General features: G+C 36.8%; 1 protein-coding gene across 4 annotated transcripts in view; it reads right to left on the bottom strand.

Moving 5' to 3' along the window:
- Window positions 1-25,223, bottom strand: part of Grm5 (glutamate metabotropic receptor 5) — a 553,026-nt gene that overhangs the window by 55,776 nt on the left and 472,027 nt on the right. For all 4 annotated transcript variants that reach the window (XM_008844122.2, XM_008844124.2, XM_008844125.2 and 1 more), the window contains exon 8: window positions 2,773-3,712. In XM_008844122.2, coding sequence (XP_008842344.1) covers window positions 2,773-3,712 — 940 coding nt within the window. The remainder of the gene's footprint in view (window positions 1-2,772; window positions 3,713-25,223) is intronic.

Genomic DNA, 25,223 nt, shown 5'->3' with positions numbered 1-25,223 from the left:
CTTCAACAGTTTTTAGGCAATATCAATTGCTTCAGCCTTCCCTCAGAATTCCCAATGTATGCGTTTCTGTGATGCTTAAAGAAGAAACAGCCTGACTCTCAGCATTCATAAGGTCATGAATGGACCCAAACTGTCAAACACCTGTTTCCTCAATTGTCTCTCAGAACTGGGATCCTCAGAAAGGGCTTTGCTCATTATTTATTGAAACAGTATCTACAGCATGAAATAGGGAAGTAAAAGTACACATTCTTATTGCCTTTTGATCTCTAGTCCTAGAATATCATATGCACATAACAGAATTCTCATTTTTTTCATTCTTTTCAATGAAATAAGCATACTGTTTTTAGCACTTTCGTATGTAAGGCATTCATACATGCGTCCAATTCATTATCTTGGATGGAGGACAATGAGGAGTCCTGAGGGAATAAGGTCAGGTGTCCAGGTTACAAGAGGATCATATAGATCAGTGAAAGTCTTTAGTATAGATTATGTCCTCATTGTGAAAGCTGTTCCTACAATAAGCTATCTAGCAGGAGGCATTCTGATCCTTGGACTCTTACAGTCTTTCCATCCTCTCTTCCAGGATGTTCTCTAGCCTTGGATACAGGGATTACATTGTAGATGTATCAATTGGGACTAGGCACTCCAACATAGCTTATTTTCTGCAGTTTGATCTGTTGTGGAGCATTGTAATAGTCTCCATCTGCTGAAAAACGAGGTTTCTTTGATGGATGGTGAGTATTTACTTGCAAATATATCACATTTAGAATATGGTAATGCATTATATTGGTTTAGGAAAGTGGAAGTAGTATTTTCTCCCCTGGAGTCTATGACCTCTGCAATCATGCATATTTGGCTATGTTGTCATTTCTGTGCAGAGATTCCCTCCTATTTGATGGCCTTAAGACCAATAAGTGCTTACTATGTGGCCAACACTACATGAATGGTTGATGAGCCCTCACAACTGTTCACTCTGTTACCTTGACTAAAGGGCCTGCTGTTGTCTCCATTCCTTACAATCCCATTATATAAATGATTCAATCCCAACCAGTCAAATGAAGACAATAAGGTACAAAGAGGAAATGTCAATGCTAGCATAGAAATAAAGGAAAAGCTAAGTACACAGCCCGTGTTCTTTGCTACCACTCTGTACTGCCTAAGGAGCCTTCCCTGGTGAGTTCCTGGTACTCAGACCCAGATTACAATTCTCTTCCTATGTCACCTTGTATGTTTTACATATCAATTTTCTCTGGAAAAATTTTATTTGGTAAAGGAACGATGAAATAAAAACAATTGTTCTTAGTCAAAATGGAAAGCTAATCTTGTGGAAGTTTCAGAAAAAGAGTGTTTCATAGACACGTCAGAATGGAGATGGAAAATATGTGAACAGGTTAGATATATGGAAGGCCTTCTATGAATAAACTTCTCTTAGTTCAAGTCTCTGCTGGGGTTTGTTGAAGAAGAGAATCATATAATTTAATTTGTCAAGTGTCTTTCTTATACAACATACATGGGAAGATATGAGAAATGTAAAGTAATTAAAAAATAATTAAATGAAGAAAGAGCTAATAATTCACAAAAATTAGGCCTCATGGCTAAATTCTCCAAGTATTTTCTGAGTTCTTTTTAGACCTCAGCAGGTGTAGTATCGTTATCATCACTATCATTCACGCTTTGAAGAAGCAGGGATGATGGAAAAGACCTTCATGGAGGTTAGAGGAGAGCACATAAGAATCGTTCAAGCAATACTATTTAGATACTTATCTTCCATTTGAAAGACACATCTTCTATTTGAAAATACATACTTTCCATTTACTTATCTAGCTTTTAGAAGTACTATCAAACCTCAGTAGCCATGTCCTGACTAGCTTTTTGATAGGTACATCTTAAATAAAAGTAAATTTTATTTTTAGTCCACAGATCTATGGAATTGTACCTCTTTCTTTCCAGATATCAGCAATCTGTGTAACATTTTTTAATACATTAGAACTTGTTTTCAAGCCCACTGATAACATGGCCTCAATTTTGAGTCTGTGGGGACAGTTAGGAGAGACAAATTCACTCATTTACTGGCTGTTGGTGCTAAACTATTTTCAGATAGAAATTACTAGCTGCTGTTTACGATATCGAACTTGGGGTGGATTGGTGCTTTAGGTAACAGAGAACAGGGAAACTAATGAGTTTAGGACAATTGTATGCAAAGGCATTTTGTTGTTTGTCTTTTCAAGCTATTTAGACATCATCCCAAAGTGTTTATCTTGTCCATTAATAACTAAATTATAAGCTATATATCTTAATGCTTCTATGCAAAGTACGATCAAAAGGTCTTGGGGCTTCAGTGAGGCCCAGGCACGTGCAAATGTACTAAGGTGAATTTGACTTTTGGCAGTTTGCTGAGACAGACTCACAATTGTTTGTTAAATGCCATCTTCTCTACTTTGTTTTTGGGACTAAAATTTAGCTTCCAATATTTATAGCCCTGAAGGTCTTTGCTTTAGCTCAATGACTTAATTCTGTTCTTCCTCTGATCTACCTTTTCTTTTAATGTAACTGCCTTATCAGTGGTCTTGACTTCTATGCTTCTAGCCCCAGCTTCAATAACTGGACATTATTCAACTCATGTCCAAAAACTCATGAGGAGATTCTGAGCCCTACAACACTCTGCCTCCTATAGTTCTAATCACTCAGACCTCTCTTGGGTCAACATTAGGGTGCAAATGACAGAGTTTCAGCTGTAGCAGGTGTGCCCTGCTATGGCCCCACAATGGTTACCTTAGGGTTTCCCCAGAGGAGCCCCTCCTCTTCCATAGGTTGACAAGGCTGCTGGATCTGCTGGCCGCGGAGGATGATTTGCCATCCCCTACATGCATGCGCACCACTGTAGAGGTGGTGAAAGCGCTGCGCACATTTCTCTCTGGTTTGGCCAGGATGATGTACACCTTTGGCACAAACATGCAGCCCAGGGCCACTGTAGCACTGAGGCTGACTGAGAAACACATGGTGATGATTTTGTAGTTGCTGCCGAAGTAGATTGGCACAAAAGCCAACCATATGATGCAGGTGGTATACATGGTGAAGGCGATATACTTGGCCTCATTAAAGTTGGCTGGAACATTTCTGGTCTTGAACGCATAGAAGGTGCAACTCAAAATCAGTAATCCATTGTACCCAAGAGGAGTGACGACTCCTAGGTTGGTGGTGTTACAAATCAAGTAGACTTCTCGAATGCTTGGGTAGTCATGCATTATATCTGGAGGCTCCATGATAAACAGGGCAACAATAATGCCCAACTGGATGCAGATGAGGATGAAGGCAATCACTAACTGGGCACAGGCACTCATAAATCTGGGCTTTTTGGTACAGATCTTCTTCTTGCTGCCAGCTAGGATCCTTGCAATACGGTTGGTCTTGGTTACAAGGGCTGAGTAGCTCATGGCTGGTGAGAGACCAATGCCAATTCTCTGGAGATAACAGTAAATCTGCTTGGGCTTCGCAATGAGGCAGAAGGTACATAAGTAGCCCAGGCAGATGCCAGCAAGAATAATGTAGCAGAGTTCCCTGCTGGAGGACTTGACCACTGGAGTGTCACGATAAATGATGAAGATGACAGTGACAAACAGGGTGGCTAGCAGTCCGAGGCAGGCGAACACCACAGCTGCAATTGGCTCAGGGTCACCCCAGCGAAGGTACTGTACTGGAATCAAATCACAACCTGCAGAGACACAGACACATTGAAAAAGGAGAGAAATTTATTTGGCTTACAAACTCCCAAGTTCCAAGCAGATGCTTATGACTCTTTCAGTCTGTCTCACATCTACTTTCTAATTTCAGTCTCCCATCAACTCATTCCTTCTATGATTCATTCAGAAAATCTTCATATTGTCAAGTGTACACTCTTTGATAGGAGCTGTTCTGCATTCTGAAACCATGTTATGATAAATCATGTCTGCTGCCATCATAAAGAAATTAATGGGTGTCTTTTTTTGTAATCATTTATAACTGTGATAAAGTCTATGGAGAAGTGTAGCATGCGTTCTTTCTCATATAGGATGTTGGTAGCAGTCAAGGATCACTACAATAGAAATGAACAGATGCTAATTGGACTGAGCATGGGACTCAGTGGTTTGGAAAACAGAGTTAACTGTAAGGAAAGGAGGCATGAAAGGAATGCTGTTCAATAGTGTCATGCATGGCCTCTGATGAAGCTGCCAAATAGGCAGAAGGGCTTCTTGAAGATCAGAGTCTGAGGTTACCAGGGAGTTATTATGAGGAATTATGGAGATGGATGGCATGGCCCGATTCATGCAGCTGCATTTTAAATATCCGCTGATTGATGTATAAACTCTAGATGAGATCAAGATGTTAACAAAACTGTGAACAAAGCTGTGAATTATTTCAGAGCCGTACAGCATGCTTGAATGGAAAATGTGAATTCAGGAAAAGTAAAGGTGTGAAAGGTGACCAACACAGGTAAAGGAGAGCTACAATGTTCTGAACATCTTTGGTTTAGATGTTATAGAAAGGAGGATGTTAATTAAAACAAGGGAGAGGGTTGTTTTCCTAAGAAAACAAATGGAAAAGACAATTGGATGTTAGAAAAGGATGATTTTTCCCCTTAAGTTTTCCCTACCAGCCTCATGCATCAATATTTCAGGTTTTACATGGTATTAAAGGCTTAATAGGAGATGTAAGTCTAGGATCCTCTGCACACTTTGCAAAATTATTTTCACTGAAAAATTATTCTTGAGAAGTACCAATTTAATATTGAAATAGAAGCTTTTAGTCTAAAACCTGTGAATAGCCCAAAATAAATGTTATTATGCACAGCTTTAATAATAGACACATATATCTCTCACTGCTAATGTATAGACTTGTGTCTATATTTTAAGTCATCCATCTCTACACATTCTGCTTCTGTGTTAAAATAGAACTGCAACTCAGTTGGTAGAGCACTTGCCTAGCATGCCCAAGATGCTGGATTTGATTCCTAGCACCACATAAACTGAACATAGTAGCACATAGCTGTAATCCCAGAAAAGAGGAAGTTCAAAGTCATCTTCAACTATACAGCCTTTTGGAAGTCAGCACCTGGGTTATATAAGGCCTTGTGTGAAATAAACTGAAATTAGAGAATGAATTTATATAGTTTTAAGAAAATGCATGCTTTGATACTTTGGCATGCCATAGGCTTCCGTTCACACTTGCAAATTTTCTCCTTATAGAAAGAACTTTTGTAAAGAAGAATTATTGATTATTATATTTATTCTTATGGAACAATTTATTTACAACATTGTTTTGATGATGAATTTTATTATTTATAATAGTTAATTAAGTAGAGACTTGTTTCCATTGTTAGGTCATGCATTTCTAACATTCATGTGGAATTACTCATATGAGAAATACTTTATGTGACATATGAGCTAGGGATCCTTTCATTAGATAAAGAATTAACAGAAAAAGATGAATATTAAATTTAAGAGGTTTCCTTTTTACAAAAATTTTCTGCTATTCTGTTAACTCTTAATTGCTTTTTATATAAATGTAATTGCCTCCCAGTTTCTTTTTGCTTTGCATAAGATGACATTCATCATTATTTTTATGACAGATGTATTATTGAACTCTCTATGTGCAGTTTATTAACTTCATGTGTAAAACTAAAAGCAGCTCATTAGATTTGTGTGTTGAAGAAAAATTATTCATAAAGCATGGGTCTCTTGTGATGTGATTATTTTAACAACTTTATCAGAATTTGTACATTCAAATGAATATTGCTTCATTTAATGTGAACTGCTCATAAAGTTTTATGTGTAGTTCAGCGATGACATCATTGCACAAAGAACTTCTGTACCCATTCATCTCAAATAGATTAGACTCACTGTAATGATATGATCACTGAATCTTCCAGAAGAATGACATCTTTGAGCTTCCAATAGTAGATGAGCATACAAATATATAATTAAAGGATCTAAACAGGAGATTTTGAGATAGAACATTTATTTGGCAAAATATATGCATATGTATGTATTGGTTTACAAAGAATTAGGTTCCATTATGGAATATTAAAAAAATGTTTTTGTGATTTATCTTTGTTCCATTCTTCCCTATCTTCCTCCCTCTCTTATGCCTTCCTAAAGCATACCTTTCTTTCACTTTCTGCCCCCTTCTCTGCTCTCTCTTTCCTCACACCTCTTGTTCCCTGTCATGGTCTCTTATCTAGTATCATAGTCTATCCCCACTCTCATAACCCCTTAATTGCAGACATATAAACACTGGAGTTGGGTTCTGCATATGAGAGAGAACATGCAGGATTTTTCTTTCTGAAACTGTGTGATGCTGCTTAATGTAATTCGTTTTCAGTTCTACTGATTCTCCTGCAAATTTCATTTTTTTAACAGATTAGTAAAATTCCGCATATATATATATATATGTGTGTGTGTGTGTGTGTGTGTGTGTGTGTGTGCTGCATTTTTATTATCCCTTCTAGGTGTTGCTTCTGTTTCCTTGCAATTGTGAATAGTGCAGGAATAAACGTGGACGTGCAAATATCTCTGTGGTAGGATAGGTAGTCCTTTGGGCATTTGCCCAGGAATGGTATATGCATTTTATTTTGAATAAGCAACTTGCATGGCTTTGCACTAGTCCATGGTCATCAACTCAATGATTGGGTTCTCAAAAGTTCTCATTAATTATGTGAATGAATGTTTCATATGCTAACTCCAAGAGGTGATCCCCCTAACCCTGCCTAAGGCTTTCCATAGGTGAGGTAGTTTGAAGATAAAATTGGTAAGGGGAAATTTGGAGAGAGATGGGGCAAGAAGAAACTAGTAAGAAAGCCATCAAAAGAAGATATTTAGAGATGATAAGGGCAAAACTCAAAGTCCTGGTATCAATATAATTAGCTATGAAGACATTTCGGAACTCGGATAGAAAGAAATTTTAAAGTATCCAGACAAGATTCAAGGAACTGATTCTAATGAGTTAATGACAACGTTATAAACTAAGATAAAGACTGTCTTAATGACAGTGTCACATCTTATGGCAATGACATATATCTTCAGATTGGATGTGTTGGTTTTTGTATTTATGACCCAGTGAGCATATGGCAGCAGAAACTATAAGTTAAAGGTAATTTAAGAATGATCTACTTCTAGCTCAAAAAAGTCATGAAAATAAAGGCAGCAAATAAGGGAATTAATAGACATAGACTAGCATTAAGAAAAACAGCATGATATGGGCGAGGTGACACACGCCTTTCATCACAGCACTTGGAAGGGGGGCTGGAGGGAGACCATGTCTCAAAAAGACCAAAAGATAAAAAGAAAAAAGAAAAGAAAAAGCATGGTACTAGAATAATAACAGACAAATTGATCAATGTAATAGAATTGAAGACCCAGATTTAAATCCACACATTTAAAGCCATCTGATTTTTGTCAAAGGAGTCAAAAATGCACACTGGAGAAAAGACAGCATGTTCAACAAATAGTGTTGATCAAATTGGATAAAGGCATGCAGAAAAATAAAACTAGATCCCTATCTCTCACCATTCACATGCAATGCACGCGCGCGCGCGCGCACACACACACACACACACACACACACACAAAATGAAATGGTAGAAAGGGAAAGTGTTTCTGCAGTCAAAGAAGAGTGGTTTATTGCATGGCCCAATGTTCTCTCTTAAAGCAATGGCACTTAAATTTCTTTTTCCAGTCTTCACCCATGTAACCTACTGGAAGTTTCAAGCTTCAGGTCCACAGGTACCTACCTCTTCTACTCATAAATCATTATATGTTTTCTCAGTTATTAAGATAAGGTCCATATTTTCATTTTGAATGAGTAACAATGTCCTTCATAACATGGAATATATACCACAAAATTTCAGAATTTTTAGATAACATAAAATTTATTATGATATAATTTAAATTCCCATTAATCTTGGCCCACAATATGTACATCGTTCTGTAAACATCTGCAAGGTTATTCTTCCCACTTTTATTCTTTATTCTCTTCTAATTTTTGGGCATTTTTCACTAATGATTTGCATTTTTATGCCTGTTTCATTTGTAGTATAATAGCAAGCCTATGGAAGTATGTGAGATGTTAACTAAGATTTGGAGTGCATGTATTTTATAATTATCTTACAATTCTCTTGTCAACTTAATTTAGCACACATTATCATATTTTAGGTTAAATAATCTTCATCATAGCAACAAGGTTCCCTGTCTTATACTCTTTTCTAGCAAAGCACTGGACCCATAGATCAGAAAACAATGGCAGCTGGTCTATCAGCTATTTAGGTTGCTATTTACTTCTTTCTCTCTCATGTTCAGTCCACAAATTTACTCCAATAGAGTAGCCAGTTTGTTCAAGGGAAAACAGCAGCTACCCAAACTACATCATCCACATTTGTTGTGTGATTCTGCTGAGGTGTTTCTGGATGTCTCATAGCAGGCTCAGTGACTTCTTGAGCCCCCAAAGATGATGTAATTGCTCACTCACAGCTGGCGATCATGTTTATGTTTAGATATCAGACTTGCATAGTCAATGCCCTGTGGCTAACAGTTCCCTGAAGATACATCTTTAAACCATGTTCCAAGTGCCCCTTTACAGAGAGGGAATGAAAGTCAGGAGTTGACATCCTTCTCTAAATCAGATTGAGCAGGGGCTCTTGAATAATCTCTGCAATTCCTGTACATTTTTGGTTGAAGAAATTTGCTGCCAAAATGTCTGGAGTAAGACACATGTCAGGCATTTTAGATATGAGAATCTGAAAACGAGGTTCTGGGGGCAACCCCCGACACACAAACAATAGATCTGGTCTGAAAATGGAATGTTAACAGGTGATTAAAATGTCATATTTGCTTTCAGACTGTTCTACTAAGTCATTTCTCACCTATTTCTCATTCTTTACCTCCCTAGATTTGGGCTGCCCAGAAGTTGGTCTGAGATCTCAGGGACGTTCAGTATTCAGAAACTTCCAAAGTGAGGATATCCCTAGTCCTTGAATATTTACTATTCATTTAGATTCAGATAAAAATTTCATCTCTTTAATAGTTTACAGAAGTGAAAATAGTTGATGAGTTTATAATATTTAGGCACATGATTTTTACCTGTAGCCCTTGCTATAACTCTAATCCATTTTTGTGTATACTGGGAGGCTTATCTTTTCTCCATAAATGACTTCTCAGTATAGAAAATTACTCATATGGTTAGCAGAGAAATTAACAAACTCATACCTTTACAGTATGTAATTCTCATCCTGATGACTGGATCAAGTCATTTTTTCCTGCCTTGTGGAACTTACAATTTATAAAACTTTTATGTCCTATTATAATCAGAAGTCTAAATTCAGTGAACTATAGTTGAATTTTAGGTACAAGATTGATACTCAGAAAAGACAAAACTAAGAAGTTCAAAGGCTTAATGTGACATATTTTACATGGTAAATATTTCTGATTCGAATCAAGCATTTGACTTATTAATCTCATTTTGAAAACCATTGGATTTGAACAGTTCATTTCTTATATTAATAAGGAAGGTGTTGGTAACAAAAGTTATCCTCTACTTCTCTGTGTGTGTGTGTGTGTATGAGAGAGAGACAGACAGAGACAGATAGAGAGAGAGACAGAGAAAGACAGAGAGAGACAGAGACAGAGACACAGAGAGAGAGACAGACATGCTGTACGTGTGTGTGTGGTTCCACTCGCCCACATTTGTCTTTGGGTGTTTTTGCTCTCCACCTCATGCTCTTGATATAGTCTCTTACTGAACAAGAAGCTTACCTTTTCAGCTAGCTTAGCTGACTAGCCAGATCCCAGAATGCAGTTGTCTTCATTCATCCTCTCAATATTGGGGTTACAGACATGTGCCTGGTTTTCTATGTGATTGCTAGGGATTTGAACTCAGATTCTTAATGCTTAAACAGGATGTGTTCTTAATCACTGAGCCATATTCCCAGCCCAAAAGTTATTCTTTACCAAACACAATCTACTTATAAAGTCTGGATCCATACTGGATCCATAAGAATTCTGTTAATTGTAACATTTTCAAATTTAGAATGGGTAAAACAAAAATCAAATCCCAGTCCTCATCAGGGAGGACACATTCTAGTTCATTTATTTAAGTTCATTTATTTAATCATGACTTTAGCAGGTGACAAAAACATGTCATGGTGCTGGAAAGATGACTCAGAGTGTAAAGGAGCTTTCTGCCAAGTCTGATTATCTGAGTTCAATCTCAGGGACTCAAATGGTAGGGAAGAATAAGCTCTCACATATTAATATTATGGTACATGACCTCCTCCAAAAGAATAATACATAAATAAGTGTGATTAAAAGCATACCATGATCACTCCCTCAATAAAAAAGCAATTTCTATCTGAAATGCTAGGATTATTTTATAGTAACAGTTCTAATTAGAAGTGGCCTTACTTTCATTATGTCAATATGAAAGAAGGAGGAAACTAACACTTGGGTATTACCCCAGAAATAGTACATAATATTCATAAGACAGGTACACATCATTACCTCTAGTTCATAGCGGGGTAATATAAAATTTCATAAGACATGTTGATGTGTTGGGACTGTGACTAAAACCTTGATATCATTGATTTGCTTTTTTGCTTTACTTATTTACTTATTTTAAATCCATCTGATCCTGGGAGGGCACCCTGAGGCTACTTACTAAGAAAAAATACCTTGATTGATCAGTAATGCCTGCTCTAAGCAATATGGGGTGAAGTGTGACATAAATATTTGATAATTGATATTGTGGTATAATTCTATGCCTCCTAAGGAATCTCATTGTTTCAAGCTCTTCAGCAAGGTTTTCACTCTTGCTGTGTATCCTGAGGGTGTCTGTAACTGGAAAATTACTTATCCCTCCGAAAAGTTTAAGTCAGACAGGGGTGGAATCCGCTGCGGAGAGTTAGCTGTGGAGAGTTAGCATGACAGCCAGTTTGGAATGGGAAACGGAAGTGTGCAGCTGCAAGTGGCGGAGACATCCTGCTTCTAGGCATCCTGCAGCTATGGAAGTGAGAAAGGGCATCCACAGACCATGAGGTGAGATCGTGTGCCCATGGGGGTGGTAACGGGGACTGTGGGCAGGGCTGGAATGACTGTCTCTTTCTAAGTCCTCCCTTCCTATCATATAAACCATGAGAAACCCAAGATAAAAATGTGTTATACAGGTTTGTCCACTAGGTTCAGGAACACAGACCCTGAGAGAGTGAGGGAGGATCAAATAGAGAGCAGGAAGGGAAAAATTTAGTGGGACAGTGTCTGACCAGAGACATGGATTACTAACCTGTTGCTTTTGTGTCCCTGAAGTTTTGTAACAATGAACATTTTCTAAATGGGCACAGAACATCCATCACACAAGGGAATCAAGGACCCATCATGAGACAGTGTCCCCTTTGCTGCCATGAGGACTTACAGACATCCATTCATCATTGGCCCAGCCCATTTCATTTCCGCCATGATTTATTATGCATTTTGTTTAAGATTCCATTAATAAAACTTCTTTGAGGAGCTGAAAATTCAGAGCTATGCTTTTTCTTTTTGTTTTTTTTTATTGGTTATAGTTTACAGGGAGGTTGAAATTGTATTCCAAGATTTACTTCATAATTAAGATATAAAGAATGATTTAATAGTGCTGCAGAGTACTGAAAGGAAGGATTTTCACAGATACCTATTTGAAAAATATGACTTCTGGTCATATTGCAGATAAATAAGAGTGGAAAAACCCAGCACATAGATAGAAATGACAAATATGTTGCTGAAATAGTTTCCTCTCTTTTTAGTTTTCCCTTATCTCTCATCACTAACTCCCCATTATTTTTCCATTTTGTGGATCCGCTTTCAGAATGGGAGCCTGAATAAGTTTCTTACATGGGACCAGGGGGCTCTCTGGCTTATGCCCAGTTTGCCGAACTATGTCATATGATAAGACTGAGCAATATAAGAAGAGAGTTTGTTTCTTTATTGCTTTATGTCTAGTGCCAAGGACAGTGCCTAGCACATATCTGACAGTTAAATAGGTTGAATGACTGAATGATTACTCTAACAGGGGAGAGACCAGGTGAAGAATAAAAAATCACAAATTTCTTTTCAGCTTGAAAACACAGTTCCTAGTTATAGGGGTATGTTACTCTATTTGTATATCCATCCATAAAATGGTTGTAATACAGAATTTCATCACCTATGATGAACACTTGAGTCTATGGAAACCCTTACATAAGTACACATGGGTAAGAAATTAAAGACCAATGCCCTAGAGAAGGTCTTTGGTGCAACTGCACAGGTCTGAGTCCAGAAAATACTTAAAACTACTTTTGTAGTTCACTGAAATCAAACATTGATTTCACATAAAAACCAATAGATAATTCCTGAAACTTTACACATATTGCATTAGCTTTACTAAGGGCTTGATTATTATTGTCTATTTTTCTTTCCAAACCAGTCAGATGCTATTCAAGATACTTTTTGCGCAGTTTTAGTCAGCTGCATGAAGTCACTTTTTTAAAAACAAGTTATATACTGAGAAAAGCATTTTCTTCCTGTGGTCAGCTTTCCTTCAAAAGCTTTCTGACTTTCTGACTTAGAAGTTGTGCAACCTTTAAATGCCCTTCACATTCTTTCTCAACCCCCACAGATTCCTGATTTTCTTTTCCTTTGAGACATGCCTGACATCCTTGGGCTTGCATTACTTTTCCTAAGGCTGTTTGCAAATCACACGCATACTCTTATACAAATGTTTCTTCCTGTTTTTCTTCCTAAGCCTACTAGTTCCTAGTTTTTAAGCAATACTATCTTATAAGTACTTCCCAAGTGAGCTACCAGTATAGATTTAACTAATTAAAATGTTCATATTTTTATTACAGAAAGAAAATATGATAATAGTGCCCCATATAGAAGAAAGGTACATACGGGAAAAGATGAATACTTTTACCTAACCACTAAAGCAATGAGAATTATTCACTAGCACAACTAGATCATTCTTTTCACTTCTGAATCTAATATACATTACTGAGCATGTACTCTGTTTGTGGTACTGGGTCTGCATTATGGAGATATAAAGGAAATAAATTTTTCCTTTAAAATAGAGGACTGGTCAAATGCTTAGATCTGGGACTGTACCTCTAGGCACTAGGCTAGTGCTTTACATGATGATACTTTATACATTTAACTCTTTGATACCACATTGTTATGAGGTAGGGACCATTATTTCTTTTTATCTATTTTCAGTTAAAGAAACAGATAGGATTTGAAATGCAGAGTATTTGAAAGGAACCATAGAAGAAATGTAGACATGGGAACAATAGAATAAATGTAAAGCAGACCACCAAAATGTGGATGACAGGGAGAGGACTACCTTACAGAGTCACCAGAGCATTTTGGTGTCTCAGAGAATCACTGCTGAAAGCTCAGCTTGGAAATCTCTGGAGGCTCTTGGTGGCAAGATGATAAGAATCACCTGCCAACAGCTGAAGGATAGCTATGAGGATGATGTAAAATGATATGTAACTTAACAGTGTCATAATAATTATGGAAACGAGAAGGTAGAAAAGAGAGGCAGACACATCAAACAAGTGACTCGACATTTGCTAAATTGCCTATGCTGAATTACACTATCCTGTGCTCTTCCGGAGGAAAGACAGACTGTTGTATCTTTCTAGCCTCTTAACATACAAGCAACTCCAAGAAAATGGTATTATATTGTCTTAAGTTGTAAGTACAAGACAGAGCATAATGTTCTATTAATTTTTCACCCCACTTAGTGGAGTTTTTAAGAGGTGTCAAGACAGGGGGCATTTATCTGTTTCATGTTACTCATATAATATGCCAATAATTATGGAGCCTTTTTCAAGTAAGTTAAATAATGTAGGGTTAAGCACTGAATTATAATGCTTTATGCTCTTTGGAGGAATGTGATAATTTATTTTGGGAAAGCTATAAACCTGAGATTGATGAAACCACATTGTTTTCTCCAGTCTTGCCACATTGGAGTGGTTTTGACCACAGTAACATTGTTTTGGCCAAACCACAGATTGATCACAGTGTAAAACACATGTGCATTTCTCGTTGCTGTGTTTTTGGCAAGATGAAAACTAATGTTTTTCCCTTTTGAACCTGTTTTGAGAAGATTCATTGAGAATAGGTTTTTCAGTACTTTTCCCTCTTGGAGTAGGTAATGTTTACAGGTATACATAGACCATAGATTTTTATTCATCTGATAGGAGGACTAATTTATTAATTGATAAAAGCTGAGAATTTGGAAGAGTCAGAAAACATTTCATGACTTATCCACAGATGAGTTGTGGCATCTCTAAAATAATCATTGTTCTTTTCACCATTAAAGGAAACAACTTCATCAATCTCATTGTTGGGAAAAAAAAACAAACAACAGTGTATATAATTTTTGCCAAATTATAGAGGTCTTCCTAGAAACAATCCAGGGATTCATGGCCATTTACATAAAGTCAATAACATCATTTCAAGGTAAAAGCTTGAATTTTATACAAAAATGGAGCAGGGTTTGAACCTTACATTCTGACTTACTGTGTGATTACAAACAGATATTTTCTATTTTCTATTTTCAACCTGTTTTCTGTAAAATAGAGATCATGATTTTAACCTTTTGTGATATTGGAGGATCAGCTGTGAAAACACATAGTTCCTGTTACGATGAGTGATAAGTACTTAATACTTGGGGATTTGTTTCCTTTTTTTCATATTCTTCAAATATCTTTTGAGCATCTAGAATCTTGGCAATTCCAAAGTAACGAAATATACAAAAAAAAAAAACCCATGTCTTTTAAGATTATATTCCAACTCTGATATAAATTATTAACTAAATGGTATAAAATATTAAAAGGAAATGCCATTAGAGAATAAAAGAGAAGTGAGCAATGAGGGGCTTAGTTTTAATGCATCACTGATTGCTTAGGGAAGGCATTTGAGCTCATGTTTCTATGAGAAAGAACAACTATGAAAACAACCCCAGAAAAGAATCTTCCCATAATGGAAGAACAAATGGACTAAAAAATGGGAAGAGGCTCAGATGACGCAAAGGGAAAGCAGGCAGATACACAACAAGGGGCTGGATCATCTAGACCATAAATTTGCAAGGACTTTGACTTTCATTTGGAATGAGATGGGAAAACTTTGGAGGTTCTTATGCGATGGAGTAATATGACCTAGTTTAAATTTGTAAAAGGTCTCTCTGCTTGTAAATAGAGGCAAGAGTTCAATATTAAGGAGTAGTTTTCATAGCATAGGGGGATTAATGATGATATTAGTCTGAAGGAATTGACATTGGAGGTAGTGAGATGTTTCAGGATGGAGGTGGTGGATAAAACAGTGGAATTTGCTGGCTGGCTGACCAAAGGGTACCAGAAAAGGCAAAAGATGATTCCAATGTTATTGGCCTGAGTTGTTGAAAGAAGTTGCCATCAGGTGAGCCAGAGAACACTAGCAGCACAGCATAAAGAAAATCAGCCTGACAAATGACTGAACAAACTAACTATCCACCCACCCTACCTCTCCCCTCCAGGAGGGAGATACATCTATATCAGAACACACATGGCCCCTAGCCTAGACATCTGGTTCCCTATCAAAAGATATCTGGTTCCTTATCAACCTCCTTGCAGATCTGGTTCCTTACCTTGCAGATGATACCTGATTCCCCTATTGGAACTTCCCATCTCTCCTTCCCAGATCCCAGGAAGGAGCTCAACAGCACCCAAGAAGACACAACCTACCTTCTGGGATTCCGGAAGGCACAATCCCCTTTCTGGGATTTTCTGGGGCCACCTACAAATCCTAAACCTCCTCCAACCTTGACACACAACCTCTGTTCCCACTATCTGCATCTGAGGAGGTGAGATTTGATTCCTCCTTCTTTATTCTCACATCACATTCTCATCCAGAATTCAAGTGCCTGAATTTTTACTTTGGTAACAGAATGTGAGCTCTCAGTCAAATAAATATGCCAAGCAAGCAAGCCATGGAATATTCCATCTAAAGATTAGGTGAGATGTCTGGGTAAGGAAAACTCAGAAATCTCTAGTATGTAGATGATACTCAACAGCTTGAGACTAGGCAAGTGTGGAGAGGAGAGGACCAACACTGAGTCCTGGGGCACTCCAGTAGTAACTTCCTTCAAATGCACACAGGTGGGCATAAATGCAGAAACAAAATTGAACAGAGTAGATAGATGATCTATTTTGGGAAGGGTTAGAAAATGTGTGCAGTTGTTTTTACTAGCCACTAAGAAAAATATCAAAAGTATGTAATGAACTCATCAATGGAACCAGAAACATGTTAATAAACATACTAAGATAAACAATGACAGATGCTTTTAGCGTTGATATGATATATAGCTATTTTACCAGCTTTTTGAGTTAACACTAATAGAATACAATTCATCTGCTTATGTCAGAATGTCTAAGATGATAATCTCAGTGAAGTCAAAAGAAATATTTACAGCACTAAGGTTAGTTTAACAGATGTGAATTCATTGTTCCTTCTGTGTCATTCATTATATTTGTCATTGACTTAATAGATCTCACTTTCAAATTTAAAATGTTTATTTTTATGTGTATGAGTGTAATACCTGCATGTATGTTGTACCATGGGAGGTCAGAAGAGGGCATTGGATTCCCATGGAACTGGAGTTATGAATGGTTGTTAGCCAATATGTGGGTGCTGGGAGCCAAATGTGGGTCCTCTGCAAGAGCAGGCAGTGCTCTTAACTACTGAGTCATATCTCTAGCCCCCTCACTTTCAAACTTAAAATACATTAAATAGACATAGGCTGGGACTTTCGCCAGCTTTTCTCATTAATGAGTTCCTAAATCATCCACTTTTCTTCAACTATTATTTTAAATCTATAATAGTAGAATGATGGCACTTAATACGCTTGAATATTTAACAGGCATTACACTATTTGTATTAATTTAAATATCTCCTATGACCTATTTATTATTGCATTCATTTTGTGAAAGAGCAAGCTAATGTTCAAAGAAGGAAATTTATGCGCTTGATGTCACACACTGAGTCATTTGTGGAGTTGATTTGAACATGGCTGTCACTGGCTACAAAGCCATTTGATTTAAACTCTGTGCTCTGGGAAGATGATAAAGATGAATTACTACATGCGTATCTTGAACATAGTCAAAATTCTCAGTTTGGATCTTTATATTTTTTCATAATTCAATTCCCTTAGATTGTTTTGGTGAAGGTGTATGTATAAAATGTTCAAGGAGAATTCTACATAGCATTCAGAGACTTCAGGATTCTATTGTTTAAGCAGTCGCATTCTTTTACAGCTGATCATCACTATGATACTTGCTTTATTAAGAAAGCTTAGCTCCCATAGTACAGGCTTTGGTAGAAATGTATCTGTGAACTAGTGATGCACTTGCTTCTAAATAACCATGCTATATTTTAATTTCTTAACTATATTCTAAACATGTATCTTTATATTTACAGACAAATATACCTCTGATCACTCATCAAAGAAGCTTCTTTTTGCAGGAGATGGAGACTATTACAAAATTCCACAACTGGTCAAACACAGAGAGTGAGTGACTGTAAATTTCCCAGCCCTAAATGATGCATCTACAATGCAACCTCTACACCCAAGGGTCAAAGAATATCAAAGAAGAGGAGACAGAAAGAATGTAAGGGCCAGAGGGATAAGATCCCTGCTGCTAGTTAATGCATTCTGGACATGGTAGGGAAGCTGCACCAATGGAACCTGCAAAGTATGGCAGTCTAACAAGATTTGCATAATGATAAAATTAGTTTACATGCCAAGGCGGCCTGGAGGAAAGTTCATGTTGTCCCACCTGAAGATGAAAAGCTATAAGCTGAGGGAGGAATTAGTTTTCTCCAGAGACTAGTTCCCTGAGATGTTATGTAATCTGAAGAGGCTAGCTCAAAACACAGGTGCACTGGAGTACCATTAAATGGACCTGATACATTATATAATATGTATGTACATTTAGAAATGTATGCATCTATATGTAACAATAGTAATCAAAAAAGAAGGCAAGTAATTGGGAGGGAGTGTTGGAGGGAGCTTGGGAGGAATAGAAATAATTCAAGTGCAATATTCATCAATGACGTGATAAGGAAGTTTTTCAGGTGTATATGTACTCTTTTAAAAAATTATTTGTTTGTATTTTTATGTGTATGAGTGTTTGCCTGGGTGTGTGGAGGTTCACCACATGCTTGCAGTGCTGATGAAGAACAAATGGAAACATTAGATCTCCTAGGACTGCAGATACAGATGATTATTAGCCACCATGTGGGTGCTGGGAACTGAACCTGGGTCCTTTGCAAGAGCAGTCAGTGTTCTCAACATCTGAGTCATTCTCCAGCCCCATGCACATTCTTTAAATAAGGCATAAATCATTCCTTATGGTCTTTTTGCCTGAAAACTGCTTTCTCAATTACATGCTCAGCTTTCCATTTTGTCAAGCACTGATTTCTTTCCTCTCAGAAGGACCTGAAAACTTCCAAGACCTGGTTGATGTTCTTTTACTAATATTTCTATAGTGATCAATCCAGTACTAGCACTGTTTCTTTCCATCTTTTACTTCATCTCCTCCTCTCTCCTCTACTTTCATTAGACAATCATTAAATCAATTTCTACATTAAGGTAGGCAACTTTAATATATTAAAGTGCCCTGTTTATCTTCATGTATTTGGTCAGGCTCCAGAATACTCAAGAATAGACATCATGGCTTCATCTCCACTATATGCCCAAGTGCTAAGTTTGGCAACTTAATAAATATTTGCTAATAAATAACTTCATCCTTTGTGTTCCCATCACACTTGGTGCATGGTTCAGTTACTGCATACATCACGTCTGTCCTCCTAGTTAATCACTTAAGTCAGCCTATGTCCTACTATGGACATGTGATTCTGTATAAATGAAGGTTAGTCAGCTTTAATTTGAATCAATAGGCTTTAGCACTATGTGGAAAATAGTAAAACATTTGTACAGAGTGAATGAGTGAGTGCATGATGGGACAGCCAGCTGTGTAACATGTGGTCCTATTCAGATTGCTACTGAAACTGGAAGCCAAGAACTAGACAGCAACATTCTAAAAACCTATTCCATCTTTAATACTACCAAACATTGTTATGGCTATAATGATAAAATAAGCACTTCTCATTTAAATTTGTATCAAATCTTCCCTAAAGAATCAGAAACACATAATATTTAATAAACATCAAGAATTCTCCCATTTCCTTGTTTAAATTTAATTATAAAATATCAATGGCCCCTTTTAATCACATTTAGAATGAAAAATATCAGAGCAGACTGGGGATAATTAATATTTTAGTCAACTTGAAGTTGAATATTTTTCACTGTATAATTTCCTGGAGATTTTGGGCTTAAAAATAAGATTGCAGGAAAAGGGAGGTAGTAAAGTGTGAATTCCCTGGGCTCAGTTTTCTTTGACTTTTATGGTCTTCAGCAATGCACAGAATTTTCCCGAGTCTTGATTTTCTCAATTATAAAATACAGTATGTACCTTGTAGGATTCAAAATGATGATGTTTAAGATAATATTGCTATGACCAATGCCAAATAATTTCACATGTTTTTATTAAGTGAGCTTATTTATTAAAAAGGCAAACACGTCCTGATAAAGTAGGACACAGGGAGGAGTGTGATAAAACATTCGCAGCAAGTAGCTCAAGTGCATGTTACGGACCTGCCAATGGTTACTGGCTCTCTGAAGTTATCTTTTACTTGCTCCGGATTCTGGCCAATTCCTTTTTGCTTAACTCTGCTCACTTTTCCCTCCTTGAGAGAAAATTCAAAGTTTCCAACCTTCAAAGCAATAAACTAACTAGGGAAACCAGAAGACTTTCTAGAGAATGTTCCTATTGATGTTACAATGCCGACATGAGCCTCCCACTATACAGCTTTGCCCTTAAATAAAGATGCATTTCTTCATGACTGAGAAGCAGTAACCCACTCTAACTTCCTGCCATAATGCTTCCCACTGTGTTCATTCCTTCTTGAAAGCCAAGTTGATTTTGCTTTTTCCTAGCACAGTGTTTATTGAAGGCTGCCAGAAGCTGGCAGACCTACCAGGAAGCAATTTTGCAGCTTTGGACAGGGAAGCTAAAGATCTGAGGGTTCTTACCACTTGCAACTCACCTAAATTCTTTGACAGAAAACGAATTAGAGATTTTTTTTCTAGAAAAAATTTTCAGTGGCAAGGAATGGTGAGGTATGACAATGTATCTGGCAGAGCAACTTCTAAAAAATTGACTGCCTAACCCAAATTGTTACTTTCTCCTCTCACACCAGACTTACTGTACATGCTTTTTTAAAATTAGGGAATAAATTCCCTAGTTCTGCTGATACTAATTCTCAATCAAATTTCTTCATTGACCTTTATATCTACTACATTTTAATCCAAGCCACAATAGATTCACATTGATTTCTATAAAAATTCTTTACTGTAGCTTTCTTAAAGTTTCTATTTTTGTGATTTATTTTTAAAGCTTATGTTTTAATACTACATAAGCAAAGTGGAAAATTTTTAATTATAAAAACTTAAATGTGAAGAGTGTAGTATGATTAAAAAATATTCAAGTTTAAAAGATACTGTTTTCTCATATGCTTCATATTTTACCCAGACATACACAGAGTTAGTTTATAGATGTAACTGAACCTCTTCCGGAATTTTTGTCTGACTCCTCTTTCCAAACCATTCTGAGTGAGTATCCTTCCATTTCATGCCTTAAAATAATATTCATTCTGCATTATCACTGTGTACATAATACTTATAAAGTGGCCCACCAGAATTGTATTTCCTTTCTTACTTGATTTTCAGATATTCCAGGAGATAATGGCCTTGTTGAAAACTGTTTTCACAGCTAGAAGGCAAACATAAGGGCAGAGTGTTTTGTCTGCTTTGTTTGTAAAAATCTTTTGGCACTCAGAATACTGCCTGTGTTAGGGTTCATGACATGTTACCACTCAATATGGCACCTTGGCATAAAGAATTTGAAAAACAGCATGTGTAACAGAGACTTCTTAGCCTTTCCTCATCCTTCTTCCCTGAAGAAAGTGATAAGATCTTCCAGTGAGTCCTATACCCCCATCAACCTGGAAGAAAAGAGCATCCTCCTCCACCAAGGTAAAGGGAACAGGGAGGAAAGGAAATGAACAAGCCTTGCAAAGCTCACCCCACTTGACTCCCTTTTCCTATCACAGTGCTCCATAATGTTCCTTTTTTCATCAAACTTAGACATACAAACAGCCAGGTTTAATAACACCTCTGGGTCTTTATTTCCTTAGGAAAGTGTCTATATATTAGGTAAGGGGCAAACACATTCCAGGCAAAGAAGAAAGCATTTCTACAGATATGGAGAAAATAATATTGTGTGTATATAAGAACTATAAACAGCCTTTGAGATTATAATGTAAAATGAAAGGTAGAAAGAGATGGTGACCAAAGCTAGAATGATCATAGGAAGGTTGAAGAGTTTTGTATGGCATGTTGTAAAGCCTGGAATATACCAAGCAGAGATATGAAACAATGAGCAAATTTTGAATGATGGGCTCAGAACATTCAACCTTAAAATATGCAAATTTTGTTTTTGGAAAAACAGTAGAGGCAGAACGATCTTTGTCAGACTTCCCTGCTCTTTTGTCTTGAGGAAGTCATTAAACCTTCATTCCACAGGTTCTTTCTTGATACAGAAAAGAAAGGAAAATCTTTATCTGCAATGATACAGAATTATGGAGAAAACTTTCCATATATGCCTTGTTAAATGTGCTCCTCACCCACCCCTGATTTTTTTTATCATTACACTGTAATTTTTATTTAATTATACTTCTCTATGATTCTTCTCATTTCCAAAAGACATAGCATAAAAATTACTGAAGTTTATCTGCATCTTTGGGGCCATCATTTGCTTATAGTTTTTTTTTGTATAAAACTGATACTTAAAAATATGCTTTTATTTTATTAATTTATTTTTTATTATAGCGACTTCAGCTTTGAACTTTATATAAGAAAGATATTATTTTCCTTCACATGAACAATAAAATAAAAAGAATGACTCTGTGTTTTAGATGTATTATCCAACAGCAAGATGAAAAGCTGCCTTGGAGGCCTACAGCATAAATTTGTGGGAAATCAGAGGAGGTTATTGTTGCAGTCACAACCGAAGAACTACACAAATAGAGGAGGGAGGAGGAAGTTAGCAATATTCAGCAATTCATATAACCATGTTTGATAAGTGGCTGCAGATAGGTAGCAAAGAGTAGAGAAGAATCTGCTATCACTCATTTGTTTTTGATAGAAGTAACTAGAGAATGGGGAGTTACTATTTACTATAATGGGGGATTGACCATGGAAAGCAAGTACATGATTATGCGATAAGGGGGAACATACTGAAATGATGAGTTATGGGTACCCTAGCAAGTTGATACATTTTGAAAGTATATTCATGCATCTGAAACTCAAGAAAAGGACTGGGCTACACAGGACAGATGAACCCAAAGATGTAGGTAGGTGTTTAAAACATCAGAGTAGATGATATCACTTGGACAGATTTTTTTTTTTGACAAACATTACATTTTACTTGAAAAGTATTAAAAGTGAACACTGAAGTAATTAAAATGTATGACATATACTACATTCACTTTATTGTTTATTTCACAGCCTCTTCTCCCCCACTGGAACTCATATACTCTGTCATCCGTATAAAGGCCCAATGTATCAAGTCAGTGTCCCCAGATGTTCCCCTGTGCAAGTCCATCCACTGAGGTCTAGTCAGCCTATCTAGAGTCTCTTGTTTTAGGAAGATCAGCTCTTCCTCACCCAGCTGTAATCAGCTGCCAATGCCTCCTCTGGTAAGAGTGGGGTCTGCTGTTCATTTCCCCAGTTCCAGGCTGGATTTTTGTCTGCTTAAGTTTGCATGGGACTTTTGTATGCTGACACCATTATCATAGATTAGACGTATTTTTGTAACAGGAAAAACACAGTGAGCCAACAATGGAGCTTGGGAAACATGTTTTTAATGACTTAGATGATATGGAACAGGCAAAAACAACAACAAGCTGCCCTGAACAAATAAAACAAAGCAAAGCACAACCACAAATGTGTTTAGGTAGATCAGAGAGACCTCAGTTGTAACATCTGGCAGAAGAAGAAATTTCCAGAAGGTCCAGCAAGCAACAAGCCAATAACTTGAACAGAAATGCTTGCAAAATAAGAAATGACAAGTGATCATGAGGTTTCAAAATATGGTCATCCCCAGTGTCTTTTGCCAGGATATGCCTAATAGCATATTAAGAGCTGGGAAAATTGCTTTGATGAATCAAGTATGAGAAGGCTTAAAATTAAGAATATGTACTACTTACTAAGAAACAACTGAAAAGAGGAATGACAAGTCAATAGTGAGAAGACTTATCTTTATACAAGGACGTCTTTGAGATAAAAGAGTAAACAAAAAAGTTTGCCCCTCTCACAGCAGGTAGAGAAGCAGCCCACTTCCATCTGCACATCTTTTTTGGGTTGTGATCTTATAATTCTGGAAGAGTCATGTCTTCCTAGTTGCATCATCTTCACTTTTTGAAGTGAGCATTAAATCATCCCAAATTCTCCACTTTCCCATAATGCTTCCTTTATTTCTCACTTATACTAATTGAATGATGTTACCCTTTGCATGTTTTCCTTTCACTAGATTATGTTCCTTGGAAATATAATTATATCTTTTATTTCCAGTCCCTACCCCATATTCTGGCACATATTAAGTCCCCAACCTTTTAAATCCATTGCTTCTTATTTATCAATGTGAAAAGGAATCTCAAACTGCTCTGATCTACAGACAGACTCTTTTTATTTGTGCACAGATATATTTATTCCTCTGGCGTTTTCCTTAATAACTTTTATATTCATTATTGATTTTATACTGAATTATACATCAGATCTTCCAATACATTGTCTAGTTCAAACACCAACAATTCCTATCTACAGTAGGTAGCAATGACTTTTGGATCTGTCTAGTAATGCCTGCCTTCCATCTCTCTCCAAATTATCTTACCTTACAGCAACAAGAATGTTATTTAAAGACACACTTCTAACCATACTTTTGCACTCACCAAAATGCAAATTTCTCTCAGTGCACTGATAATACAACACTCATATGCTAAGCATGTTCTCCTGTGATGCATGTGTCCTGCCTCTGCTAGCTTTCTGAAATCTGGCATTTGCTCATCTATCTTACCATATGTGTTGCCTTCCTGGTCAGGAACACCTTCTTCTTATCATTTTCTAGCTGTTCCTATTTCTCACATAATTCATTTCTCCAGAGAGATCTTCCTTGACCACAAATTTTAACTGTATGTTCTCTAATATTTTAATTTTTTTCCTGTTATTTTACTTTACTTCATATTTGTTAATACAGTTTGTCTGTGTGTGTGTGTGTTTGTGTTTAAAGCTTTTTTTCCACATGAAAAGAGATATAAAAGATTATGCTATAGAGACCAAATGGCATGAGAAACATGTTTGTTTCCCTATTCAATTTCATCACCCATTACTATAATGAAAACAGTAATAATATGTATTATATAATGAAAACAGTAATAATATGTAATAATATGAAGTGATGGACCCATGATAATTTTCAATAGAACAAGACAAAATGTCGCACCTAGATGCAATGTGCTGGCTGTGTCCATGGGTACATCACTCATGGATTCAAATAACTGCAGGCAAATAAAAGTACAGAAACAATTTTATCTGTATTAAACAAGCACAGACATTTTGTTTCTTTATCATTCTTCTCTAAGCAATATAAAAGTTATTTAAGAAGCTTTTTATACATTTGGTCTTAAAAATAATCTACAGATGATTGAAGGTTTGTAGGAGACTATGCGCAGGTGATATGTAAATGTTACATTATTTTATTTAAGGAATTTGAGTGTTTACAGATTTTAAAAATAAACCCAGCACAGATATCAAGACACCAGTGTTATTCATTCACAAGATGCTTAGCCATGTGTTCTGAATACTCTTAGTGTCAACTTGACACACCTGGGTTGAGGGAGCCTCAACTGGGGAATTGCCTCTATTGGACTGGCCTGTGGCCATGTCTGAAGGGCATCTTCTTGATGAGTGATGTGGGAGGGCCCAGCCCACTGTGGGTGGTACCATCCCTGGGCAGGTGGGCCTGTGTT

This window comes from Nannospalax galili, unplaced genomic scaffold (genome assembly GCF_000622305.1).
Source record: "Nannospalax galili isolate Female #2095 unplaced genomic scaffold, S.galili_v1.0 scaffold278, whole genome shotgun sequence".
Taxonomy (NCBI): domain Eukaryota; kingdom Metazoa; phylum Chordata; class Mammalia; order Rodentia; family Spalacidae; genus Nannospalax; species Nannospalax galili.
This window is presented reverse-complemented; position numbering and strand designations above follow the sequence as displayed.